We start from the raw sequence: 23,518 nt of genomic DNA on the forward strand, positions 1-23,518 counted from the left end.
GCTGTGAGGACAGGATGTTGTCCTTATGCTTCCTTGCCCGTTGCCATGCCTGTGTTGCCAGCTTCTCAAACCTGGCCATGCTCCTCTGCTATTTAGCAACTGTAAATTTAGCCAGCGATGGGAGAGAGAAATCTTTGCCTGCTCTGTCTCTGCCCGCCAGGCTACGCAGAGGCCCGGATTGGAGGCTGTGACCTTGTCCGCAGGGGATTGGTGAATGGTTTTGCAGGCAGAGCACTGGGGACGGTGGAGAGAGAGTCTATTATCTGAGCAGGCTCTGGGGATTTGTTCAGCTTCTAATTCTGAAGACATGGCCCTCCCTTGCTGCTCTGCGCCATTAGCAGGCAATCAGAGAAACTGCTGGCCTATGCAAAGGCACCGCTTGGCTGGTTCTTTAATTAGTCTCTGGGCACTATTCAATATCGAAAATCAGACAAGTCTCCGGGAGATCTTCATCAGCCTGTTGCAGATGGCTTTGGCCCAAGGCAAAGGGCTTTGGGCACACTCTGTGCACAGGCAGGTAGAGAAAGTGGAGGGAGGTTGTGGCCCCTTGTCACAGACATTCTGCTTTTCCTGCTCCCTGGGTGGGGGCCACTCCTGCCCCACCAACATCCACACACCCCAACACTCTTATACAACGCAGGAGGAAGGAAATAAGTATCAAACACACAGCTTGGGGTTGTCCATCAGTTCAAGAGTTTTCAGACTCTTAATGGTCTGTGTGATGGCCACTTCACCACCTTTCCAGCATCTCCAGGGGCCATATGCCAGCAGTGGCCCAGTCGGCAGGTATATTCACACACTGAGCTGCCATTATATACACATTGGAGTGTGTACGCACAGGCACACACGGAGGTGGGATGCAGATCTCTCCCCATCCTGCCTGCTCAGTTTCCTCTTGGCTTCCTCGCTCCCTGGATTTTATTTTATTATTATTATTATTTTTTGAAAACCCCTTTGCAATTGGAGTTCTGTGTGCAGTTCTGGTGGCCTCACCTCAAAAAACTGGGAAAGATCTGGGAAAGAACAGCAGATATGATCAAAGGGATGGAGGGAAACACACACACACACACACACACACACACACACACACACACCCAAAATGAGGAAAGGCCACAGGATTTGGTTTAGAGATAAATTGAACAAAAGGAAAAATTGAACAAAATGATAGAAGTGTATAAAATCATATACAATGGTACCTCTGGTTGCGAATGGGATCCGTTCCAGAGGCCCGTTTGCAACCTGAACAGAACGCAACCCACGCCTGCACATACGCGGGTCGCAATTCACCGCTTCTGCGCATGCGCGTGGTGTCATTTTTTTGCGCGGATGCGCGAGCGGCAAAACCCGGAAGAAACCTGTTCCGTTCCTTCCGGGTCGCCGCGGGACGCAACCTGAAAATGCGCAGCCTGAAGCAAACGTGACGTGAGGTATGACTGTACTGCATGCAGAAAGCAGAGAGAAGCAAGCTTTTCTCACTGTCTCAAAACATTAGAACTTGTGGATATCCGATGAAGCTGAGTGGTGGGAGATTCAGGACAGAGAAAAGGAAGGACTCCTTCATACAATGCAGAGTTAAACCATGGCACTCGCTTCCCTAGGAGGCAGTGATGGACATTAACTTGGATGGTTAAAACAACCCCCAGATCTGACTGGGCGAGAGGCAGCTCCCCCTGTTCCAATGCTGGTCTCTTTTTTTCTTTCTCTCTCTCTCTCTTTCTCCCTCTCTCTCTCTGTTTTGTTTTCTCTCTCCCCCTTCCGCTGCAGGAAAAGCGCATTGCCTCCCTGGATGCAGCCAATGCACGGCTCATGAGCGCCCTCACCCAGCTGAAAGAGAGGTACAGCTCGCAGACCCGTAACGGGATCTCCCCTACCAACCCAACTAAATTGCAGATTACCGAGAACGGCGAATTCCGAAACAGCAGCAATTGTTAGCCCGGTGGGAGTTGGCGGCTGCTGCTGAGGGAGATTGAGAGGAAAGGAGAGAGGAAGGAGAGGAGAGGAAGGAGGAGGAGGAGGAGGAGGAGGAGGAGAGAAAGAGAGGAGGAGAGCCCGGGCAGAGAGAGCGGCGGCGGCGGCGGCGGCAGGAAGGAAGGAAGGAAGGGTGAGCCACCACGTTGCAAGGGTGCTTGGTGCTTCCTCCCCGCCCACCGGCCCTCCCTGAGCGGGGGAGGAAAGAGAGAACCCCACAGCCCTCTTTCGCCAAAGACGGGGAGCCCTGACGTCCCCCCAGCCCGACCCCGAGTTCGAGGGACGAGGAGATCATCGGCCGCGCGGAGCAGATCATTGCAGGGGGAGAGTCACCGCCCTTTTCTACTTCCTGAAGGACACACCTCAGGAGCCCGCTAGAGGCCGAGGGACAAGCTAGCAGGACTTGTGTGAAAGGTTGCAGGACCAAACCGCCGCCCGCCACTGGCCCAGCTGCGTCGCTGGGGAGCCCTGCCCTGCCACGCTGGGGTGTTCTCTCTAGCTGCGCCCGCTGCTGGCCATCGCCCGTTGCCGCCTCTGCTTTGGGATTCGCCCTGGCCTCTCCTCACAGGTGTAGGTCATTCCCCAGGAGGGCAGAGAGGAAGGATGAATGGAAACCCCACCTCCAGATTATGCTCCACCTGTAGGAATGCCACATAGGCGTCAGAAGGTGTCCTTCAAGCCATGCCTCCACACAAGGCGGGGGGGGGACACACACAGCCATCACAGTGAGCTTGAAAGGAGCTCCAGAATGACTTCTGCAGTAGCCATTGATCAGACTGCTCATAGCTCAGTAGCAGGGCATCTGCTTTGCATGCAGAAGGTTCCTGGGCCAGTCACCCAGTGGCGTCTCCCAAAGGGCTAGGTGATAGATGACCCCAGAGGCCCATTTCTGCATGAGAGCCTGGAGAGTTGCTGCTTAAGGGGGAGAGCATCTTTCTTGCATGCAGAAGCCAGGAGAGAGCCTCCGCCAGTCAGAACAGGCAGTGTTGAGAAAGGTGGACCAATGGTCTGATTCAGTTTATAGCAGCTTCCTCCATTCCTAAGGCAACATACCTAATATATGTACAAAGTTGCTGGAGAGTGGCTGGGCCATTCGTTTTGGGGGCCCCTCTGCCATGCTGGAGACAAGGCTATGCACCAAGCCATAACCTGCCCACAAACACACAATCTCACTCGCCAGCTTGGGTACATTGTCCCTCTCGCTGGCTAAGCTGCCTTGGGCTTGCATACCGCTGGCAAAGTAAATTATCCTTGTAGACAGGGCTAACTTTCTGAGAAACTGCACACTGCAGAAGTTTTCCTTAGCATTGTGGTTTATGCCAGCCTTGACTGCCCAGGCAGTGCCCATGTCTGACCCGAGTCTCTGCATGGCTTCAGTTGGCTTGAGGCTTCAGTTGGGCTCCCTTGTGGTCCAGAATCGCTGGACCAAAAACTGGGACACTGGAGCAAAAAGTCTGGGAGGTGGCAGAGATTTGCCTATCTTGCTCCAGATTGTGCCAACTCAGTGAACACTTGTGGTAATGGACTGTAGCTCACTGGCAGAGCATGCAGAAGGTTATGGGTAGTTCTTAGCTTAGTGGACAGAGCATCTGCTTTGTATGTTAAGCACACCATGTTTCAACCACTGAAAACATTTCTAAGGTAGGGCTGGGAAGGAAACCCTGGAGAGCTGCTGCCAATCAGTGCAGACAGTACTGAACTAGACTGGCACAAGGCCTGACTTGGGCCAAGGCACTGTACAGCATGTCATGAGGTTGTTGAGATGTGGCAGGGCCAGAAGACCAGGAAGCCTTTACCCCTGCCACTAAACTATAAGAGAAACATGTCTATGAAGACTCCCAAGTCACACAAGTGTGCAGGGCCAAGTGCAATGTAGAATATGTATAGGCAGATCCGTGCTGCCTGTTCCCCAATCTCTTCATTTGACAAGTGGGGAAATCAAGGCATTAATGACATGCCATTAATGATGCAAAACGATGCAGCAGCAACAACATCCCATGTTCCTCTTTGCAGATCTGCCAACTTAGGTTAAGGTACCCATTTGCAAGAAGCTCTCTCGGCTATACTTTAGCATCAGAGGTCCTTCACCTGAACAAGGGTGGAGGTTGTACTTCAGATGGGCAGCACTGCCACATACCCCAAACTTGCACTCAATCACGCACACACACATTCTCTCTCTCTCTCTCTCTCACTCTCTCTCTCTTTTCTGGCATAGTTTAGCTTTCTGGAGGTTTGTTAGTGGAAAGGGTTGTGTTGCGTGAAGCCTTTGCTGCTGATGGCATCGCCGCTAAACAGCCGGACGAGGTGGACAAAGAAGGGGTGGGGAACCGGCCTCACAGAAGCATGAAGATCGGTAACTGTTATCTCTTTTCTTCCACAGTCTGCGTTAGGAATAAAAACAGTCCAAAAAATAAACCCCAAGCAGTCCAGTTTCTGGAATACTATCCTGTTTTAATGGGGAGTGGAGCAAGGACGGCAGCTTCTGAAAAATGTCTCCCCCTGTCAGGATCGCCATCAGCCCAGGATTAGTGGTTCCTAACTAACCCCTGCCCTCCAGGGAAGGGGTCACAGCAGCATCATGGCAGGGGGCGGGTGCTGTGCTTACTAACCTCCAACCAGCTTGTGGGTTGATTTGTTGGTGCTTAGTCCTGAGGATTCCTCACCGCCTTATCAGCCCATGCGTCACAGCGGTGGGTGGATCAAAGCGTAGGGGAGCCGAGGAGCCCCTCTTAAAGAGAACGTGTTCCATGCACACACAGTCTTGGAAGAACTGGGACTTCCTTGAATTCCTCGTGGCTCCAACATGGTTTTGTGCTGCCACGCACCAAGCCCATAGGTCCAGCACAAACCTTGTACCCAGCCCTCAGAAACGTGGACTGTTACAAGAACGAACTTCTCCCCTCTCCCCGCCCCACAGGAGATGGGGTTTCAAATCTAATTTGAAAACTTGCAGCCCTACTTTACTATGCCCCGTGAGTCCATAAGGGCCCGAACAGTCTGCGGCCTCAGACAATCAGCTTGTTTTGATGCACCCTGATCTCTGCAAGGGGTGCGGATGAACCACTAGCATAAAACAGGCACCGCTGAATGTGTGAACCTTAAGAATTCCCTGCCTCCTTATACTTGCCCCCCACCCCGCAAAAAAACAACAAACAAACATGCCACCAAGTCACCTGTACGGATGGGGAAAAGATTTAATAGATCAGGGCACTGTCTGAGTTCATGTCCCGGAATGAGATCTGTCCAAATAACAAGTCCTGTGGAAGGTATTGCAAGGTTCTCAGTATAAGATTTTAAATGCAGGATGCGTAACCCCTGGCAGGAGCCCCTCTTTGCAAGAGACTTTTTGTGGGGGCAGGGGGTGGGGGTTGTAAACATTTTGAATGTGCACCTTTTAAAATGCCAGGGAGGAGTTCTAGTGGGGAGTGGTCCCTATAGGCACTTTTGGAGCATCTACTTCCCCCCACCTATGGCCCACCACTGTTGGTTTAGGTTTGCAGGGTGGGGGTCTTTCGCGGAGGAGAGGTCCTGTTGCCTGGGCACCTCTAGTACTAAAATCTTCCAGTTCTGCGCTTGCACACAGAGGTTAATACGTCCGTTGGTGTATGCCCATGGTAGCTTAACAAATTACCTCTCCTGCGCTCTTCCTGGCACTCCCCTTTGACACAGCTCTCGTGCTCAATGGAGATGTTACTTGCTCCTTCTCTGAAGTCATTTTAACAGGTTTGGTTTTCCTGCAGAAGAGGAAGCTGGTCCTTGGGGGGGTTGGTTCTTCCCAGCAGTTTGCAGTCATCCCCCCCCCCCCCAGGCTCAAGGCTCAAGAAGAAAGGCCCAGAACGCCTTAGCAAACAGATCTCAAACTTCGTGCAACCTCTCTCTTGGGGCTTTCCACTGGCGGCTCCTGTTGTCCTTCCTAAAGCAGTGCAATAGGCACAAGGGGCAGCAGCTTGCCACCAGCCAAACACTCTTCCGCCGCTCCCCCCGCCCTGCTCGGTTTAATTTCTGTCCCCCAACGGTGTGCGTCCACCGTGCAGAAAAGAAACATGGCCCTGGAGCCTTTCTTCCTCGTTCTCAAGCTTTCTGCTGTAAGAACTTGTTATAAAATGCAAACAATCTGTAAGTCTTTTTTATTATTATTATTAATATTATTATTATTATTATTATTATTGATGATGATGATAATACACAGATCTTTATGACTAGAAATCGTACAGGTTCTCTTTTGTAAGCCAACGAAGATGTTCTCGAGTGTGTGATTGTAAAATGTGCCATTTTTGCCTAACAACTGTACAAAGCAATTTTCAGTTCCAATTGGTGTGGCTGCTTTGGCCAAGATCTGCAGTCTGCTGTTACTGGCTACGTACACAGTGGTGTGGAAATGGGGCTCACACAGCTACCAAGTTCAGCTTGCCATTGTAGCTCTTAATGGGCGGTAGAAGCCCATCTCCTAGTTTTGCCATCAGTGGTTGGCTTTGGAATCCACTGGATCTTGGGAGTGTCGGGAGGGGAAATGAGATTCCTTGTTCCAATCCAGCCTCCAGTTCCAGATTGCAAGAGATCAAGGGGGGTTTCCGAGCAGGGCCTAATCTGCAGATGAATCATTGAGGTATGGCACCATTTATTTATTTTTTTATTTAATTAATTATTTAATTATTTATTGGCCTGCCAAATCCTCCGAAAGGGGAAATCTGGATTCAGTGGAGAAAAATGCAGGATCTTGTTTCAATGCCGTTTATGTCCTCTATGAGTAGTGCCAAAAAGAGGGGTCACCCTTTTCTTGCACTTGTCCCATAATAAACACGCATCTGGGCTAAGCAAGCTCAGTGGAGACATGGATGGCTTGGAAGAGGCAAGGAACAAACAAACAAACGGGAGCCACACATAAGTTGCCCTCAACTTTGCTTTTGCCCTGGGGATTGTGGCAGGTGGTGTGATAAGGGAGAGCAAGCGAACCCAGAGGCCACATGCAAAAAAAACAAAACTCCCACCATGAAAAAATATATCCTAGATCTTCACGTATTTCGATCAGGGGCCACTCCTGGCATAAATCAGGTGTGTGGTGCAATGCATCTTTCAGTGTGGATTCTCATAATCTGCTTTTACCCACACACAAGCCCTGCATCAAAGCCTTGACATGCAGATGGATTAGGTCATCTCTGTAGCTCCAATGGAATTTGGTGGAGATGCCAGATATTCTGCAATATGCGCGCGCACACACACACACCATAAATTGGCTTCTACAGTTAACAGGCAAGAGGTTGCATTTGTGTAAAAAAAAACAAAAACAAAAAACCAAACCAAACAAAAAATCATGACGGTAGAAAGAGTCCGATCTGGTTGAGTTCCACTATGTACAACCCAGCTCACAAGCACATTGCCCGGTTTGTTTCAAGGGGAAGCACAGCTGTACACTGTAAAAGGGAACTGGACAGAGATGTATCTCACCTGCTCTGGAACAAGTGGAAAGCCCACAGGCACCAGGGGCATGTCTGTTTCTGGTTGATTTCCATGGGGGCAGCAGGAAATAGTGCCCATCTGCCACTTTATCCAGCTTCACAGGCAGCCTCAACTACTCTCTACCTGCTCCACCAAACTGCAAAATCCAGCTGGAGAAGGCAGCTAATCCAGCAGAACTGTTGTGTGTTTGTCATTGAAACATGGTTAGTCTGCCCCTGCTGCCCTGTTGCAAAAAAACAAAAAAAACCCAAGCTATTCCACAGGCAAGAACCACCCATGGCCAGAATGCAGGAGGAAACAGCAGAATGGTTTGGGTTTAAGATTCCCCAGCAAGCCGGTCCTTAGCCTGCAGACTTTGCCAACCTGGTGCCCTGCAGGTGTTTGGGGCTACAACTCGGTTGTGCTTCCTGGGGGCTGATGAGAGTTGTAGTCCAAAACATCTGGAGGGCACCAGGTTGGCAAAAGCTGAGTTCAGAAAAGTGGTGAGGTCTCTTGTCACATGAGCTCCTTGGAAGGACTCTGCCCCCACATGCTTCCAGTTGAATGGTCCTTGGGCAGGCATCCCAGAACTGAAAGCCTTTTAGTTGGAGTCAAAATGGGAAGGTGTTCTTGATTAGCTAAAACAGGGCAGGAATCAAAAGGGCAAGCCTTTAAATTATTGCACATACATGTTCGGAACCCAGTGCAAGGAAGATGGACTGAGCAGTCTTACACAGCAACTCCAGAACAAACCCTTCCAGGTCTGTGTGAGCTGTAAACATTCTGTGTTTTGACACCCAATAGTCACAAGTCTCCGTGTCCACCTGTTTAGGTTGGTTCCCCCTGCAACCGCTGCCCTTTCATTTCTGCATCACTGTGTCTGAAAATATACCCCTCTCTCAATTTATCTCTGTATATCTGCTTAGGTTAATCCTAGTTCCTATCAAAAAGCAGTTAAAATGATGTTTTATACCCTCTTACAAAGGAAACAAAGCAAATAATAATTTTTTTGTAAGTATGTTTTTTTTAAAAAAAGTATTGATGCTGATAATATGAAACGTAAGGAGCCAGGCTGGCCAAATCTCTTTCATGCTCTTTTAAAAACAACCACCACCGTGTAATAATGTACAGAGAACGTAGTTGGTGTCGAGGGGGGGGGATAATGAATTGATTTGAGTGTGCAATTTATGTACATTTGCAATTAGAAAATATTAAAGATTTATTTAGCTATTTTATCCAAGATTCTCTCTGTGGGGTGCTTTTTCACGCCAAAGTCAGCTGCAGGGACGAGGGATTGGCCGTTGGCCCATGATTTTTTTGTGACTTCTCTGTCTCACAGGGAGTTGGTCAGGGACTATTGGAAAGTGGCTGGTTTAAGAACTCCCACACCCCAGTCTTGGGGGGGTCAAAAGCACACAAATCTATGGGGCAACCACTTCTGGAGTAGTGCTGCACCCAGTTCTGGTTGCCTCACCTTGAAAAGGATGGTTCAGAAAAGGGCAACAGAAATAAACAGAACCAAGCAACTCCCCTGTGAGGAAAAGGGGCAGTGCTGGAGACTCTTCCGTTTAGAGAAAAGGAAGGTAAGAGGCAACAGGACAGAAGTTTCTAAAACTGTGCATGCCATGGAAGAAGAGGAGAAAGAAAAGTTTGTCTCCCTCACAACACTAGAACTCAATGAAGCACATTGTGTAGTGTTGGAAGATTCAAGACAGATGAAAGTTTTTCTTCCCTCGCTGCAGTTAAATTATGGAGCTCCCTCACCTAGGAGGCAGTGATGAACACCACCTGGATGGCTTTAAAAGAGGGTTGGACTACAGTGGTACCTCGAGTTACATACGCTTCAGGTTACAGACTCCACTAACCCAGATATAGTACCTCTGGTTAAGAACTTTACCTCAGGATGAGAACAGAAATTGCGCGGCAGCAGCGGGAGACCCCATTAGTTAAAGTCATACCTCAGGTTAAGAACAGTTTGAGGTTAAGAACGGACCTCCAGAACGAATTAAGTACTTAACCCGAGGTACCACTGTAATTCATGGAGGAAGAAAAGGCTGTCAGTGACTACTATATACACTGGCTATGCACTGGCTCCACAGTTGGAGGTGGCAATTTTTCCAAATACCAGTTGCTGGAAACCATGGGAGAACTCTTGATTATTTTATTATTTAGCTCTTAATATCTAAGCAGTGTACAAAAAACTGAAACGGCAACAGACAACTTAAAGTATTACTAAAATACACAGTTGTTAAATTAACACAAAGTTACTAATGTATATAAATTAATGCCAATTCGTTTTCCTTCTGGCACACCCTCTCAGCCTCCAGGTCCTCACCCTTCAACGTTCTGTGAAACAGTGAGCTTCACCATAGTTTTTCACTCTAGACATGCTTCTTATGGGCAGACCCAAGGTGGATGGTGCTTCCTCAAGCTGCCCATGCCTGTATCCCATTCAGCTGCACTCGCCACACCCAGTTCTAGGTGCAGTTCTCATGTACTCGTGTTCTGCTTGCAAGTTTCCCTGTAGAGTATGGTTACCAGATTTTTTTTAATGAATCCAGGGACACTTTTATTTTTGTTAAGCTGAGAAGCAGCAGGGAGTCAGTAGTGGGGATGGTGAGGTCAAAGACCCTGGGCCCAAGCACACATGCATATTGTATAAAGGTGCAAAGCCTTTTTGCACCCTGTGAAACATAAATGTGAAACATAAAAACTGGGCAACGGCCCGCCGCCCACCCATGACTCCCGAGCTTCCCCCAATCTGTCAAAACAAAGGGGGAATGGGGCAGGAGATTGAATAAGGCTCGGGAGTCAGGGGTGGATGGCACGCCATTGCCCAGGAGGGGCGCAAGACACACAGTTTCTCTGCTGGGCAAGGTGCAAAGCCCTTCTTTCGCACCCTGTGAAACATAAATACGCAGAGTTTTTAAAAACTGGGCAACTGTACACGGCCCGCCCGTGACTCCCAAGCCTCCCCCAATCTCCTGCCCCCTTCCCCCTTTGTTTTGACTGCTCATGGGGAGGCCCACCCACAACTCACGAGCCTCCCCCCAATCTGTCAAAACAAAGGGGGGGGGGGAGGCAGGAGATCTGTACTGCCGAACATCCCCGGTTCCACTTTGGCAGCAGTGAGCAGCTCCTGAAGCCAGCCAGAGCCTACTGCACTATCAATGCTGAGGCTGCCACTGCCACATTTCCTGGGAACAGATTTGCAGATCTGGGGAGTGTCCCCAGGAACCAGGGACGTCTGGTAACCCTACAATAGAGGCATCTGGTTGGCATTTGTGAGAACCAGATGCTGGACTGTATGGGCCAGTCGCCCAATCCAGCAGGCTCTTCTCACATACAGGAGTACTTTCATTCACATATTAACACTGAACACAAGTAGATGCTGCCTCTATATATTATTTTTTCAAGCTGTTGATATATTGCTTAGTTGCTGACATTCCTAAGCATGTTTGTAAGAACGGCCGTTCCTTCTAGTGCAGAAAAACCCGTCCGATGGAGTTGGAGATGCATAGATGGTGGAAAAGGCGGGGCTTTGGAGCAAGCAAACAGGATTCCTACAGAAATCTTGTAACTTTTTGTACCTCAAATATTCTGGGAGCGTTTGTGCCACTTTTCTTGCGACATAGTCCCCCCAGACAGCAATTGTGCAGCAACATCAGGGAAGCATCACAAAACAACTTACAAGACCAAATGATACACCGAAAGCCCAGTATGAATGCGCCACTGATGTGCTATTACTGTGTCAATGGCATGGTGCCAAATACATCCACACACAAAAATGGGGGCATTTCCCTCCCTCCTCCACCACCTTGACCTTGCATAGGAAGGGGGGTGGGCACAGTGTGGGAGTGGAGTGGTTATCAGGTATCCACAACAACTAACAGAAGGGAAACAAAGATGAGCTGAGGACAAATTGTGCTTTTTAAAACTATCCAAAGGTTGGGGTTCACAGTCCATGCCATGTGCACAAGAGAGCTACACAATTTAAACTTGTGGTTTCCAGGTTTTGTTTTTATGTCAAAACGAAGCACAGTAACAAAGTTTCTAGTTCTTAACCCTGAAAAAGGGTGCAGGAAAGCCCAGGTGAAGCCTCCTAAACCAAAGTGGGGCTCAAAGGACGGGAGGCCAAGAGGCAAAGGATTTGGTCCCCTGAAGATCTTAACAGCCCCTTCACACGGCTGGGAGTGAGCCAAACCATATTGTCAGGGCTGCCTCTAGGTCCCAGCTCACAGAGGACCAACGCCAGGCTGATATTATGTACAAAAGTCTTTATTGAAGTATAATTTCCATTTTAAAGCCAGAGCGTGCAACCCTACGTCTAGACTCTAGATCGGCGAAGTCCCCTCTGAGTCACTGCCCCTTCCGCACCAGTTTAAGATCCTAGCCCGGCTCCACCTCCTGCGCTGTTCCTTCCTCCTCTGGGTCCTTCTGCCCCCTGGGGTTTCCTCCCTCCTGGACTCTTCTGACGCTGACCCCCCTGAGTCTTGCCCTTCCTTCCGGCGGGCTTTAGGACCTGGCTCCCTATCCGGGCTACTTGCTGTGCCGCTCGCCTGTACATTTGAACTTGGCGCGCGCGCCCAGCCGGTGACTTTCCTCTTGACCGTTTCCCCGCTCTCCGATGGAGGCGTGGCCAATCCTGACTCATCTCCTCCCTCTGGTGGTGGGAAGACTGGTCCCGATGCCTGGGACTCCTCCCCCCCACTACGCTCTGGTGGGGACGCTGGTCCTGATTTCCAACTGCTGCTCAGGGAGTCCCCGCTGGCCCCTTCCTTCTGGGGTTTCCCCCTTGGCACCCCCCTTGCCCTGGCCATCGGCGCTCCTCTCTGTGAATCTTCCGATTCGCTGGAAAGACTCGTGGAATCTCTCTGACCACTGTCACTGCCTACACCCCCCTCGGATTCCTCCTCCTCACTCTCCATTTGCTCCTTCTCCTGTGTCTCTGCTCCTGAACCCCTGACACATATGCATTTGCAGGGGAAGGGTGTTTCAACGTGATTTCTGACAGTCAAGACACAGCAGCTGCGCAATGGGAAGCAGCAGCAGCCTACTTGATCATAGAATTGTAAAGTTGGAAGAGACCCTGAGAGTCATCTAGTCCAACCCCCTGCAGTGCAAGAATTACAGCTAAAGCATCCCTGACAGACAGCTATTGAACAGCTGCTTTAAAACAGCTGTAATCAAATTTGCAGTCGTTCATACAGCTGTGACTCCTGCACAGCAGGGGGTTGGGCTAGATGACCCTTCAGGGGATTCCTTCCAGCTCTGCAACTCTTGTTATTCTACAGGTTATAGCATTCAGCTCCTGACACAACAGAAGTGGTGCTCCCCAGGTTGTTGTTGTTTAGTTGTGTCCGACTCTTCGTGACCCCCTGGACCAGAGCACGCCAGGCCCTCCTGTCTTCCACTGCCTCCCGCAGCTTGGTCAAACTCATGCTGGTAGCTTCAAGAACACTGTCCAACCATCTCGTCCTCCGTCGTCCCCTTCTCCTTGTGCCCTCCATCTTTCCCAACATCAGGGTCTTTTCCAGGGAGTCTTCTCTTCTCATGAGGTGGCCAAATCTTGGAGCCTCAGCTTCACAATCTGTCCTTCCAGCGAGCACTCAGGGCTGATTTCCTTCAGAATGGAGAGGTTTGATCTTCTTGCAGTCCATGGGACTCTCAAGAAACTCCTCCAGCACCATAATTCAAAAGCATCAATTCTTTGGCAATCAGCCTTCTTTATGGTCCAGCTCTCACGTCCGTACATCACTACTGGGAAAACCATAGCTCCCCAGGATTGGAGGGCAAAGAGACAGTTGCTCTTGGTGGAAATCCTTGCCTTTGGAGCAGAACTCATGTGCCTAGAGCCAAGCAATGGAGAAGAGAGAGAGGAGCTTGTCTGTGAGTAACCCTAAATGGTGGCTGGCATTAGCCACAGGAACTACACACCAGTGCCAACCAAGCCATCTGCTCCTCTCTTGGCACAGAGGCTCCCTGGGCCCAGCAAGGCAACGTCTTCCTAGCTGCCAGTGGCTTGGCTTGTTTTGATGTCAGCAGCCTGACTCCTGCAGCCCTACAAGGAGCTAATTATGTCACTCATAATGAGGCACAGGTGCTAATTCTTCCCAGCATCTAATGAACCTCCTCCAAGTTTGTTTGCGACTCCGTAAAATGTTGGCAAGGGCACTTAGGTTGGGAGAGGAAGTCAGGCCCATGTAGAGCGCTAGGAGACTTCTGTTTTTGCCCTCTCTCCCGGAGGGGTCAGCCCCTCTTGCGCTGGCGTTCTGCTTGCAGAAACCATAACATTAGAAACAAAAGGCGTAAGATAGGACTAGCCACAAAATGTTGCTCCAGGGGGCATTCTCCTGTTCCAGGTCCAAGGGATGCTATTCCATTCCCTCTTCCTCACCTGTCTCTTCTCTTCCACCCTGCACCCCAGGTCCATGATGACCCTCATTCCTTTGTGTGTGGGGGAGGGGCATCATTTTGGCTGAATCAGAATGGCGCTGGGAGAACAAGTTTGCTGTTCATATGTATGGTTCGTGGTGCAGCTTGGGAACCTGTATCCCTTTATATACTTTTGGACTTAAAGCCAGCACAGGATAGTGAGTGGAGTGCCAGACGATGACCTGCATTCATAATTCCCACTCAGCCCTGAAGCTCCCATTGGGTGACCACTCTCAGCCTAACCTACCTCACAAGGATGTTGGGATTAAATGAGGAGGGGGAGAACCATGTCACCTTGATCTCCTTGGTGGAAAAAACAGGATAGAAATGCAATAAGTAAGTACCATATTTTTCACTCTATAAGACTCACTTTTCCCCTCCTAAAAAGTAAGGGGAAATGTTTGTGTGTCATATGGAGCGAATGCAGGCGGGAGGCTCTGCTCAGCACTCCCTTTAAAGAGCCGCGTGGAGCATCTGTGCGGCTCTTCGGGGCTTTTCCCCAAGAGCCACAAACACATTACCCGTGCTCTTTAAAGAGAGCGCGGCTCTTGGGGGAGCCTTAGCCACGCACAGCCTCTCCCAGGCAGGGGATGAAGGTTCCCCTTGCCCGGGAGAGGCTGCACGCAGCTATCCCATAAGCCAGGACAGCAAGCGGGATCGCTGCGCAGCGATCCCGCTTGCTGTCCTGGCTTCTGGGATTCAGAATATTTTTTTTCTTGTTTTCCTCTTCCCAAAACTAGGTGCGTCTTATGATCTAGTGCGTCTTATAGAGTGAAACATGCGGTAAGCAAGTTCTCACAATCTCCAGCCAACATGGCCAATGGTCAAGCAAGATGAGAGTTGTAGTCGAGCAACATAGGGAAGGCTGTAAAAAAACAATGTGGGAGGCAGCAGTTACAAGTTATGGGTCTCAGCAGCCACAAGCAGGCGCTGTGATTCTCCAGCACACAGGTCAGCAACCTTTTTCAGCTGTGGGCCGGTCCACTGTCTCTCAGACCATGTGTTGCGCCGGACTATATTTTTTGGGGGGAATGAATGAATTCCTATGCCCCACAAATAACCCAGAGATGCATTTTAAATAAAAGGACACATTCTACTCATGTAAAAACACACTGATTCCTGAACAATCCACGGGCCAGATTGAGAAGGCACTTGGGCCACATCCAGCCCCTGGGCCTTAGGTTGCCTACCCCTGCCCCAGCAGCTTGACTTCACCCCTGGAGGCACACTCCTTTGGCTCTCAAGACAGACAACAGATGTAAGGGTGGGAACGGCCAAGCTGATGGTGAGTGCCTCTCACTCCAGGAACTGCAGTCTTCAGATGTCGTCCTTTCTTTCAAATCTTCGTGAGAGCCAGAAACTGCAAACAGCTCCTTCTCCCACTAAGAACGCTAAATAACCACCGAGAAAGAATTTCAAACACAGAGGACCTGCCTTATACTGAGCCAAAGGGCTGGTGCATTTGGCCAGGGATATTAACTCTTAATGGGCAGAGAAAGGTCATTCCAAACGCCTGCTGGTTTGCACACAGACCAGCTGCTTTGCCCCAAAGCAGTGGGCTCAGCTGGGCTCTGCTGGGTCTCTGGCAAAACCCAGTGGGAAGGAAGTGGAGAGAGAGAGAAGAGGAAGGGAGTGGAGCTGGTGTAGGGCAGGGGATTCACAGACACTGAGGCTGCTGATGGGAGAATTCTACAATTCTGACTGCTATCCTACATGGGAATCCTATGGAGCCATCTCAAAGTGTGGGTTTCAGGAGTGCCTTGATTTGAATAAACTCTCTTTGGTTGGGGCTCAGTTACAGCTTTATTAGAACAAAGCCCAGCACGCCTGGAAATCTAAGTGGCACAGGCACAGCTCTGAGCTTTTGACAGCAGCGCTCACTGCCAGCTGAGGCCTCCCTGCCTCCTTAGTCTCCAGGCCGGCTGCACGTCACATGGAGAGGAGTTGTCAGCAGGGAAGAATGAGACTCTGAGTTGCAAATCATTTTGACAGATCCAGGCAGGGAGTGGGGGGGGGGGGAGAGAGAGAGAAGGGGTATGTTTGGGGAGAAAGGGGTGGCTGGAAGGAGAGAAGCAGGCAGAGTGTCAGGGGGAGGGTCTTCAGAGCCCTCCCAAGCCCCAGATTCATCAACATTAATCATACTTTCCTAATTTCACTCGCTGAGATGTGCAATCCACTCTGTATGCATGAGAGCAAGTCTTTGCTGTCTGGGACACAGAGCTGCCACCACAGTCTGCTGTTCAAGGATGCGGTAGGAGAGCAGGGCTGCGTTGCAAAGCGAGGTGCTGGCACTCTTCTCCAGCTTGACATGATGTGGGGCTTGTGGGTTGTGTTGTAATAATAATAATAATAATAATAATAATAATAATAATAATAATATTCTTTATACCCCGCCCATCTGGCTGGGTTTCCCCAGCCACTCTGGGTGGCTTCCAACCAAATATTAAAAACAATACAGTGTCGGACATTGAAAACTTCCCTAAACAGGGCCACCTTCAGTTGTCTTTTAAAAGTTAGATAGTTGTTTATTGCCTTGACATCCGCTGGGAGGGCATTCCACAGGGCAGGCGCCACTACCAAGAAGGCCCTCTGCCTGGTTCCCTGTAACCTCACTTCTCACTACCTGGTCCTGTTTATAGCACCACATGACCAGAGTGTGTCATGTGAGTATATCCCAAGGATTATGGGGGAGGGTGGTGTCCAGTTGAGTACGTGACCTCTCAGAGGATTATGGAGGAAGAAGATGTCCAAGTCCACCTTTCCTTTTGAAGCAAAATGTCATTGAAATGGGGGAGAAATGCCCTTGCATGAAGTCTTGGGTTTCAAATTTTGGGAAAGGGAAGACTGTCTGCAGCGCTGGGGAGCAGGCAGGCTGGCGAGGCCCCCTAGATCTAGAGGCCCTAGGCTTCAGCCAACTTAGCCTATACATAAATCTGGTCCTTCATGTGACCCCATTAGACATTCTAAAGGGTGGGAGAAGCAAGGAGATGGGGGGCATCCTAGAAAATGTTTTCAGTAGCAAATGAAAGGGGCCATTCTAAAAACATCCTTGGAAACTAATGGATGAAACATTCCAGAAAGAAATGTATTCAGTGGTCTGTGTTTGCCTGAGCTTGAGTCTGGACTAAGGATTCTGAGCTACTGTGTTCTGATTTGATACTTGATGTCCAATCACAGAACATTTTAGGATTTGGGCGCCTGCCATTGGCCCTTGAGCTCTTGAGTCATGATTCGCAGCTTGGAACTTTAGACAGCCAATCATGTTGGGAGTGGGAGTGGCCCAGGCTTTCAGGTATGTATATAAGCAGTTGCTTTGCCCCTGTTCCCCAGTCATGTAGTTCAATAAAGGTTCTTGCTGTCATCACTGTGTTTTGCCTCGTGGGAACCCACCTACACTTCAGGCATTATTTTCAAATAAAAGATTGGATCTTATTAGAACAAACCGATATTTTGGATTTGGAGAGCTACAGTAATAGATACGGGTGGCATGCCTACTTTGGATATAACAAGGTTAAAGTCCGCAGCGGGTTTAACAACCACATTCTCAGAAATGCTCTTTATAAAGTATGGACCAAATATCAAACACATTTAGAACCACAAAACTCCATGGTGGCTGTCCCCGTTGGAAGCCTTGGCTATCAAAAAACCAAATATGGAGAGGAATTGGGCAACCTATAGGCAATTACTGATGGAAGATCAAGGCCAGTTAAAGTTGAAACAGTTTGAAGAGATAAGGCATAATGTAACCAATTGGCTTCAGTATCATCAGTTAAACAGTGTATTTAATTCGGATAGACAGAGATGATTTGGAAAGGAGGATTCTAAATTATATACGGTATTGGTAAAAAATAATAAGAAATTACTATCTCAAATTTATGACTTACTAATAGAATGGAACCTCAAAGAAGAGGAAGTAAAGTAAAGGAGGTAATGGTCAAATGGGCCCAAGATATCAGCTATACAATTCAATTAGAACAGTGGGAGAGACTTTTTAATTCAGACATCAGGTTCACTGCCTGTTACACCAACAAAGAGAATATGATGAAAATGTTTTATAGGTGGTACAGTGGTACCTCGGGTTAAGTACTTAATTCGTTCCAGAGGTCCGTACTTAACCTGAAACTGTTCTTAACCTGAAGCACCACTTTAGCTAATGGGGCCTCCTGCTGCCGCTGCACCACCGGAGCACGATTTCTGTTCTCATCCTGAAGCAAAGTTCTTAACCTGAAGCACTATTTCTGGGTTAGCGGAGTCTGTAACCTGAAGCGTATGTAAGCTGAAGCATATGTAACCCGAGGTACCACTGTATTTGACACCATCTAAACTTGCCAAGATTTATAAGTTAAAGTCCAGTCTATGCTGGAAATGTGAGAAGCTTGAAGGGACAATGTTTCATGTTTGGTGAGGCTGCAAGAAAATTAAGAAATTTTGGGGAAGTATTCATGAAGAGCTTAAAAAGATGTTTAAAATATCCATAGGAAAAAAATCAGAGGCATATTTATTAGGGATATTGGGGAAATATATCCCACAGGAAAAGAAAACAATTTTTTTTTATATGGCACAGCCTCTCACCATATTAGTTATTGCCAGGAATTGGAAAAAAGATATTATACCTACAAAAGAAGATTGGATATGCAGAATAAATGAATTCATAGAATTTGCAAAGTTAACAGCAGCCATAAGACATCAGACAAATCGAAAACTAAAATCAGAATGGCAATGTTTTGAAGATGATATGAAAAACACTGTTCTAAAGCGAATATGTTGATATGCATGGACTAGGTATGTAAAGTATAAATGAAATTAATAAATAGTAAGGAATATATGATAAGTAATATATAAAAGATGCAATGGTAGATGAATTTCTAGGACTTAAGGATGTCGAGTTGCAGTGGAGGGAAGTCAATGGGGGTTTTATTTTTTTTTTATAATAAATTTTTATTGAAATTTTTCCATAAAAAACAATAAACCAATCCATTTATATATCACATATTTCGCCTTGTTTGGACCTCCCTCAACTTCTCTGACAATCTTTCGTAGTTCAAATCCTCTCCTCACATTCCTTCATTAAATATTGCCATTAAATATTATATTTCTATCCTTGCTTGCCTTTTGGCAATACTCCTTCTATTTTCACAAAGCTTCTTTGAAACACGCTAGCGTTGTACTATCCTCACATATATTTTTCAAATACTCTGTAAATTTCCCCCAGTCCTCAATGAATTTCTGGTCTTTTTGGTATCTAATTTTCCCTGTTAATTTGTCTAACTCTGCGTAGTCTGTTAGTTTTAACCTCCATTCCTCCAAAGTCGGAACCTCTTCTTGTTTCCACCTCTGGGCCAACAATATCCTTGCTGCGACGATAGCATATTGAAACAGTTTACAGTCTCTCCTACTTATATCCGTTCTTGTTATTCCCAGCAGAAAGAGTTCTGGTTTCTTAACAAAGCTATATTTTAGCATTTTCTTTAGTTCATTGTGTATCATCTCCCAGAACCCCCTTACTTTTTTACAGTCCCACCACATGTGCATAAATGAACCTTCCTTCTCCTTACACCTCCAACATTTATTACAGGTTTTGTACATCTTTGCTAATTTTGCTGGTGTCATATACCACCTGTAAACCATCTTCATTACGTTTTCTTTTAATGTAACACATGCCGTAAATTTCAAGTTTTCATTCCATATTTTCTGCCAATCACCAAGGTCTATGTTGTATCCTAAATCTTTGGCCCATTGGATCATAACTACTTTCACCTCCTCATCTATTGTGTGCCATTCTAACAAAATTTTATACAGTTTAGAAATTGTTTTGGAGTCGTTATTCACTATCTCTGTTTGGTATCTCGAATCTTTTTCTTTATACCCCTTTTCTTTCACATCCTTTTTAAACATTTCATTTATTTGATGGTAATGCAGCCAATCAAAGACATATTCTTTGACTTGTTCGTATGGTTTTAATCTCCACTTTCCTCCTTCTTTCTCCACCAAATCTCCATAGGTAATCCAATCGCTTCTCATATTTTCTTTTTTGACCCCCATGACCTCTAACGGGGATAGCCAATGTGGCACCCCCCCTTCCAATATATTTTTGTATCTGTCCCAAACTTCCCATAACGATTTCCGGAAGATGTGGTTTTCAAAAGTTTTATATCCCTTCTTCTTTTCTTTCCAAAGATACGCGTGCCACCCAAATCTGTTGTCGAATCCTTCCAGGTCTAGGAGTTTTGTATTTTTGAGTTTAATCCATTCTTTTAACCAGCAAAGACACGATGCTTCGTAGTATAACTTCAGATCTGGCAGGGCAAAGCCTCCCCTTTCTTTTGCATCTGTTAGTAATTTATACTTAATTCTCGGCTTTTTGCCCTGCCATATGTATCTGGAAATCGTCCTTTGCCATTCCTTAAAAATCGCCACTCCTTTTAATATTGGTAACATCTGGAATAAAAACAGCATCTTTGGTAGCACTAACATCTTAATCATTGAGATTCTACCCCAGAAGGATAGTTTTAATCTATTCCATACTTCCAGATCCTTCTTAATTCCATTCCACACCGGGATATAATTGTTTTGGAACAGATCAATATTTTTTGGAGTTAGCCATATTCCCAGATATTTGACCTTTTTAACAATTTCAATACCAATTTGTTGCTGCAGTGCCTCCATTGTTGCTTTTTCCATGTTTTTAACTATAATTTTAGTTTTTTTCCTGTTTATTATGAAACCTGCCACCTCTCCAAATGTTTCAATTTCCTTCAGTATCTCAGCTGCCGTCTCCAGCGGATCTTCTATCATCAAGACTAGGTCGTCAGCAAAGGCTTTAACTTTGTATTGATTTTGGCCTACTGACACCCCCTTTATACTTTCCTTTTTCCTTATTGAGTCCAATAGCACCTCCAGGACCAGAATGAATAGTAGTGGTGACAATGGGCATCCCTGTCTGGTACCCTTAGAAATCTTTATTTCTTCTGTTATCACATTATTCACTATCAGCTTCGCTTTTTGCTCCGTATATATTGCTTTAATTCCATTGAAGAAGTGACTTCCCATTTCTCTCTGTTCAATATTTTTCAACATGAAATCCCATGCGACATTGTCGAATGCTTTTTCAGCGTCCACGAACATCAGCATTGCTTGTTTCTCATTTCTTGCAGACAGATATTCTAAAATATTTATTACATTTCTCACATTATCTCTCATCTGTCTGCTTGGGAGGAAACCCGCTTGGTCGTCGTGGATAATTCCTTGTAAAACCTTTTTTAATCTTTCTGCTATAATTCCTGTGAAAATTTTGTAGTCCGTATTTAATAATGAAATTGGTCTATAATTCTTTACTTGGGTTAAGTCCGCATCTTCTTTTGGAATAAAGGTTATAAGTGCTTCCTTCCATGTCTCTGGAATTTCTTTCTCCTTTAATATGTTATTCATTACTTCTTTCAGTGGTATCAACAGGGATATTCCCAGTTCTTTGTAATATCTTGCTGTAAAGCCGTCTGGTCCTGGGGCCTTTCCATTTTTCAGTTTTTTTATCGTCACTCTTATTTCCTCTATGTCTATCGGGGTGTTCAGCCTTTCTTGTGCTTCTGTCGGGATCTTTCGCACCTCTTTCTCTTTTAAATATCTTTCTATTTTCCTCATATTATTCTTTTCTTTCTTTTTATATAATTGTCTGTAATATTCCAAGAATCCTTTCCTAATATCTTTGGGGTTAGTTATCTCCATTCCTCCCACGTCAATGGGGGTTTTATGGGTGGTGGTAGTTAGGGCATGTATGAATTGTGTCTTCTTTCTTTGTCTGTTTTCTGTGTTTGTATGGATGTTTTAAATAAAAAGCTTTCTAAAGAAATAATTATAATAATAATTTATCATTTGTACTCCGCCCATCTGGCTGGGTTTCCCCAGCCACTCTGGGCGGCTTCCAACAAAGATTAAAAATACATCAAAATGACACACATTACAAACTTCCCTGAACTCCCCTGCCTTCAGATGTCTTCTAAAAGTCTGGTAGTTGTTGTTCTCTTTGACATCTGAGGGGAGGGCTTTCCACAGGGCCGGTGCCGCTACCAAGAAGGCCCTCTGTCTGGTTTCCTGTAACTTGGCTTCTCGCAGGGAGGGAACCACCAGAAGGCCCTCAGCAGCGGACCTCAGTGTCCAGGCAGAACGATGGGGATGGAGATGCTCCTTCAGGTATACTGGGCCGAGGCCGTTTAGGGCTTTAAAGGTCAGCACCAACACTTTGAATTGTGCTCGGAAACGTACTGGGAGCCTATGATTTTATATATGGATTTGATATCCCGCTTTATCACTACCTGAAGGAGTCTCAAAGCGGCTAACATTCTCCTTTCCCTTCCTTCCCCACAACAAACACTCTGTGAGGTGAGTGGGGCTGAGAGACTTCAGATAAGTGTGACTGGCCCAAGGTCACCCAGCAGCTGCATGTGGAGGAGCGGGGAAGCGAACCCAGTTCACCAGATTACAAGTCTATTGCTCTTAACAACTACACCACACTGGCTCTCTAATATGGTTTTATTATGCTTTTTATGCTTGCTGGAAGCTGCCCAGAGTAGCTGGGGAAACCTAGCCAGATGGGCAGGATATAAATAATAAAGTTGTTGTTGTTGTTGTTGTTGTTGTTGTTGTTGTTGTTGTTGTTGTTGTTGTGTGCATTGTAGAAACCTCAAAACAAGTGGAAAGGTACCCCCTATAAAACATCTTTAGTGAAAGGGCCATTCCAGAAACAAATGAAAGTAACATGGTAGTAACAAATGAACACTCTAGAAACATTCCCAGACACACAGTAAAGAAATGTCCTACAAGCGAATGAAATTGTAGAAAAAGTCCCAGAAATAAAAACATTGTTAGAAATAAATTAAAGAAGCATACTGCAAATAAATGAAGAGGACACCCCAGGGCCTAGAAGCAAATGGATGAAAGGATTTCCACCCTCCCCAGCTAAGTGGGAGGAGGCAGGAGGGGTGCTGTTTTTGTTGGGTAATGAAGACAAATATCTTAACACTGAATTGCCATACCTATCTCCCACCACACACTCACCTTCCCCACTCAATTGACAGGGCCATTAGTGTAAATTATTTGTCAATTAGAGCAAGGATGTGGCCAAACAGAAAAGGGAAAGCTCCAGGGGTCTTTGGAGCTCAGGAGAGGCTTTTAAGCTGCAAACACACCACACATTTTAATGCCCCCCCCCCCGACCTCCCTGGAAATTGTAGTTTGTTAAGGGTGCTGAGAATTACAGCTCTGTCTGTGGCGATGACTTGCAGCTCCCAGGTTTCTTTAGGGGAAGGTATGCTGTGGTTTAAACCACCGAGCCTAGGGCTTGCCGATCAGAAGGTCGGCTGTTCGAATCCCCGCAATGACGGGGTGAGCTCCCATTGCTCGGTCCCTGCTCCTGCCAACCTAGCAGTTCGAAAGCACGTCAAAGTGCAAATAGATAAATAGGTACCGCTCTGGCAGGAAGGTAAACGGGAAGGTAAACTGCTCTGGTTCACCAGAAGCGGCTTAGTCATGCTGGCCACATGACCCGGAAGCTGTACGCCGGCTCCCTCGGCCAATAAAGCGAGATGAGCGCCACAACCCCAGAGTCGGCCATGACTGGACCTAATGGTCAGGGGTCCCTTTACCTTTACCTAGCAGCAACTGTATTAAACTTTGCAAAGGGGTT

General features: G+C 47.0%; 1 protein-coding gene across 8 annotated transcripts in view; it reads left to right on the plus strand.

Annotated features, from left to right (window-relative positions):
* DAB2IP (DAB2 interacting protein) overlaps nucleotides 1–8,639 on the plus strand; it is a 309,499-nt gene extending 300,860 nt beyond the window's left edge. For 7 of the 8 annotated variants that reach the window (XM_081847484.1, XM_081847482.1, XM_081847486.1 and 4 more), the window contains one exon: nucleotides 1,765–8,639. In XM_081847484.1, the coding sequence (XP_081703610.1) occupies nucleotides 1,765–1,932 (168 nt within the window). In that variant the 3' untranslated portion in view covers nucleotides 1,933–8,639. The remainder of the gene's footprint in view (nucleotides 1–1,764) is intronic. The other variant, XM_081847485.1, reaches the window with a different exon arrangement.
* The last annotated feature ends 14,879 nt before the right edge of the window (nucleotides 8,640–23,518 follow it).

The sequence above is a fragment of the Podarcis erhardii genome (genome assembly GCF_964252035.2).
Source record: "Podarcis erhardii genome assembly, chromosome: Z".
NCBI lineage: Eukaryota > Metazoa > Chordata > Lepidosauria > Squamata > Lacertidae > Podarcis > Podarcis erhardii.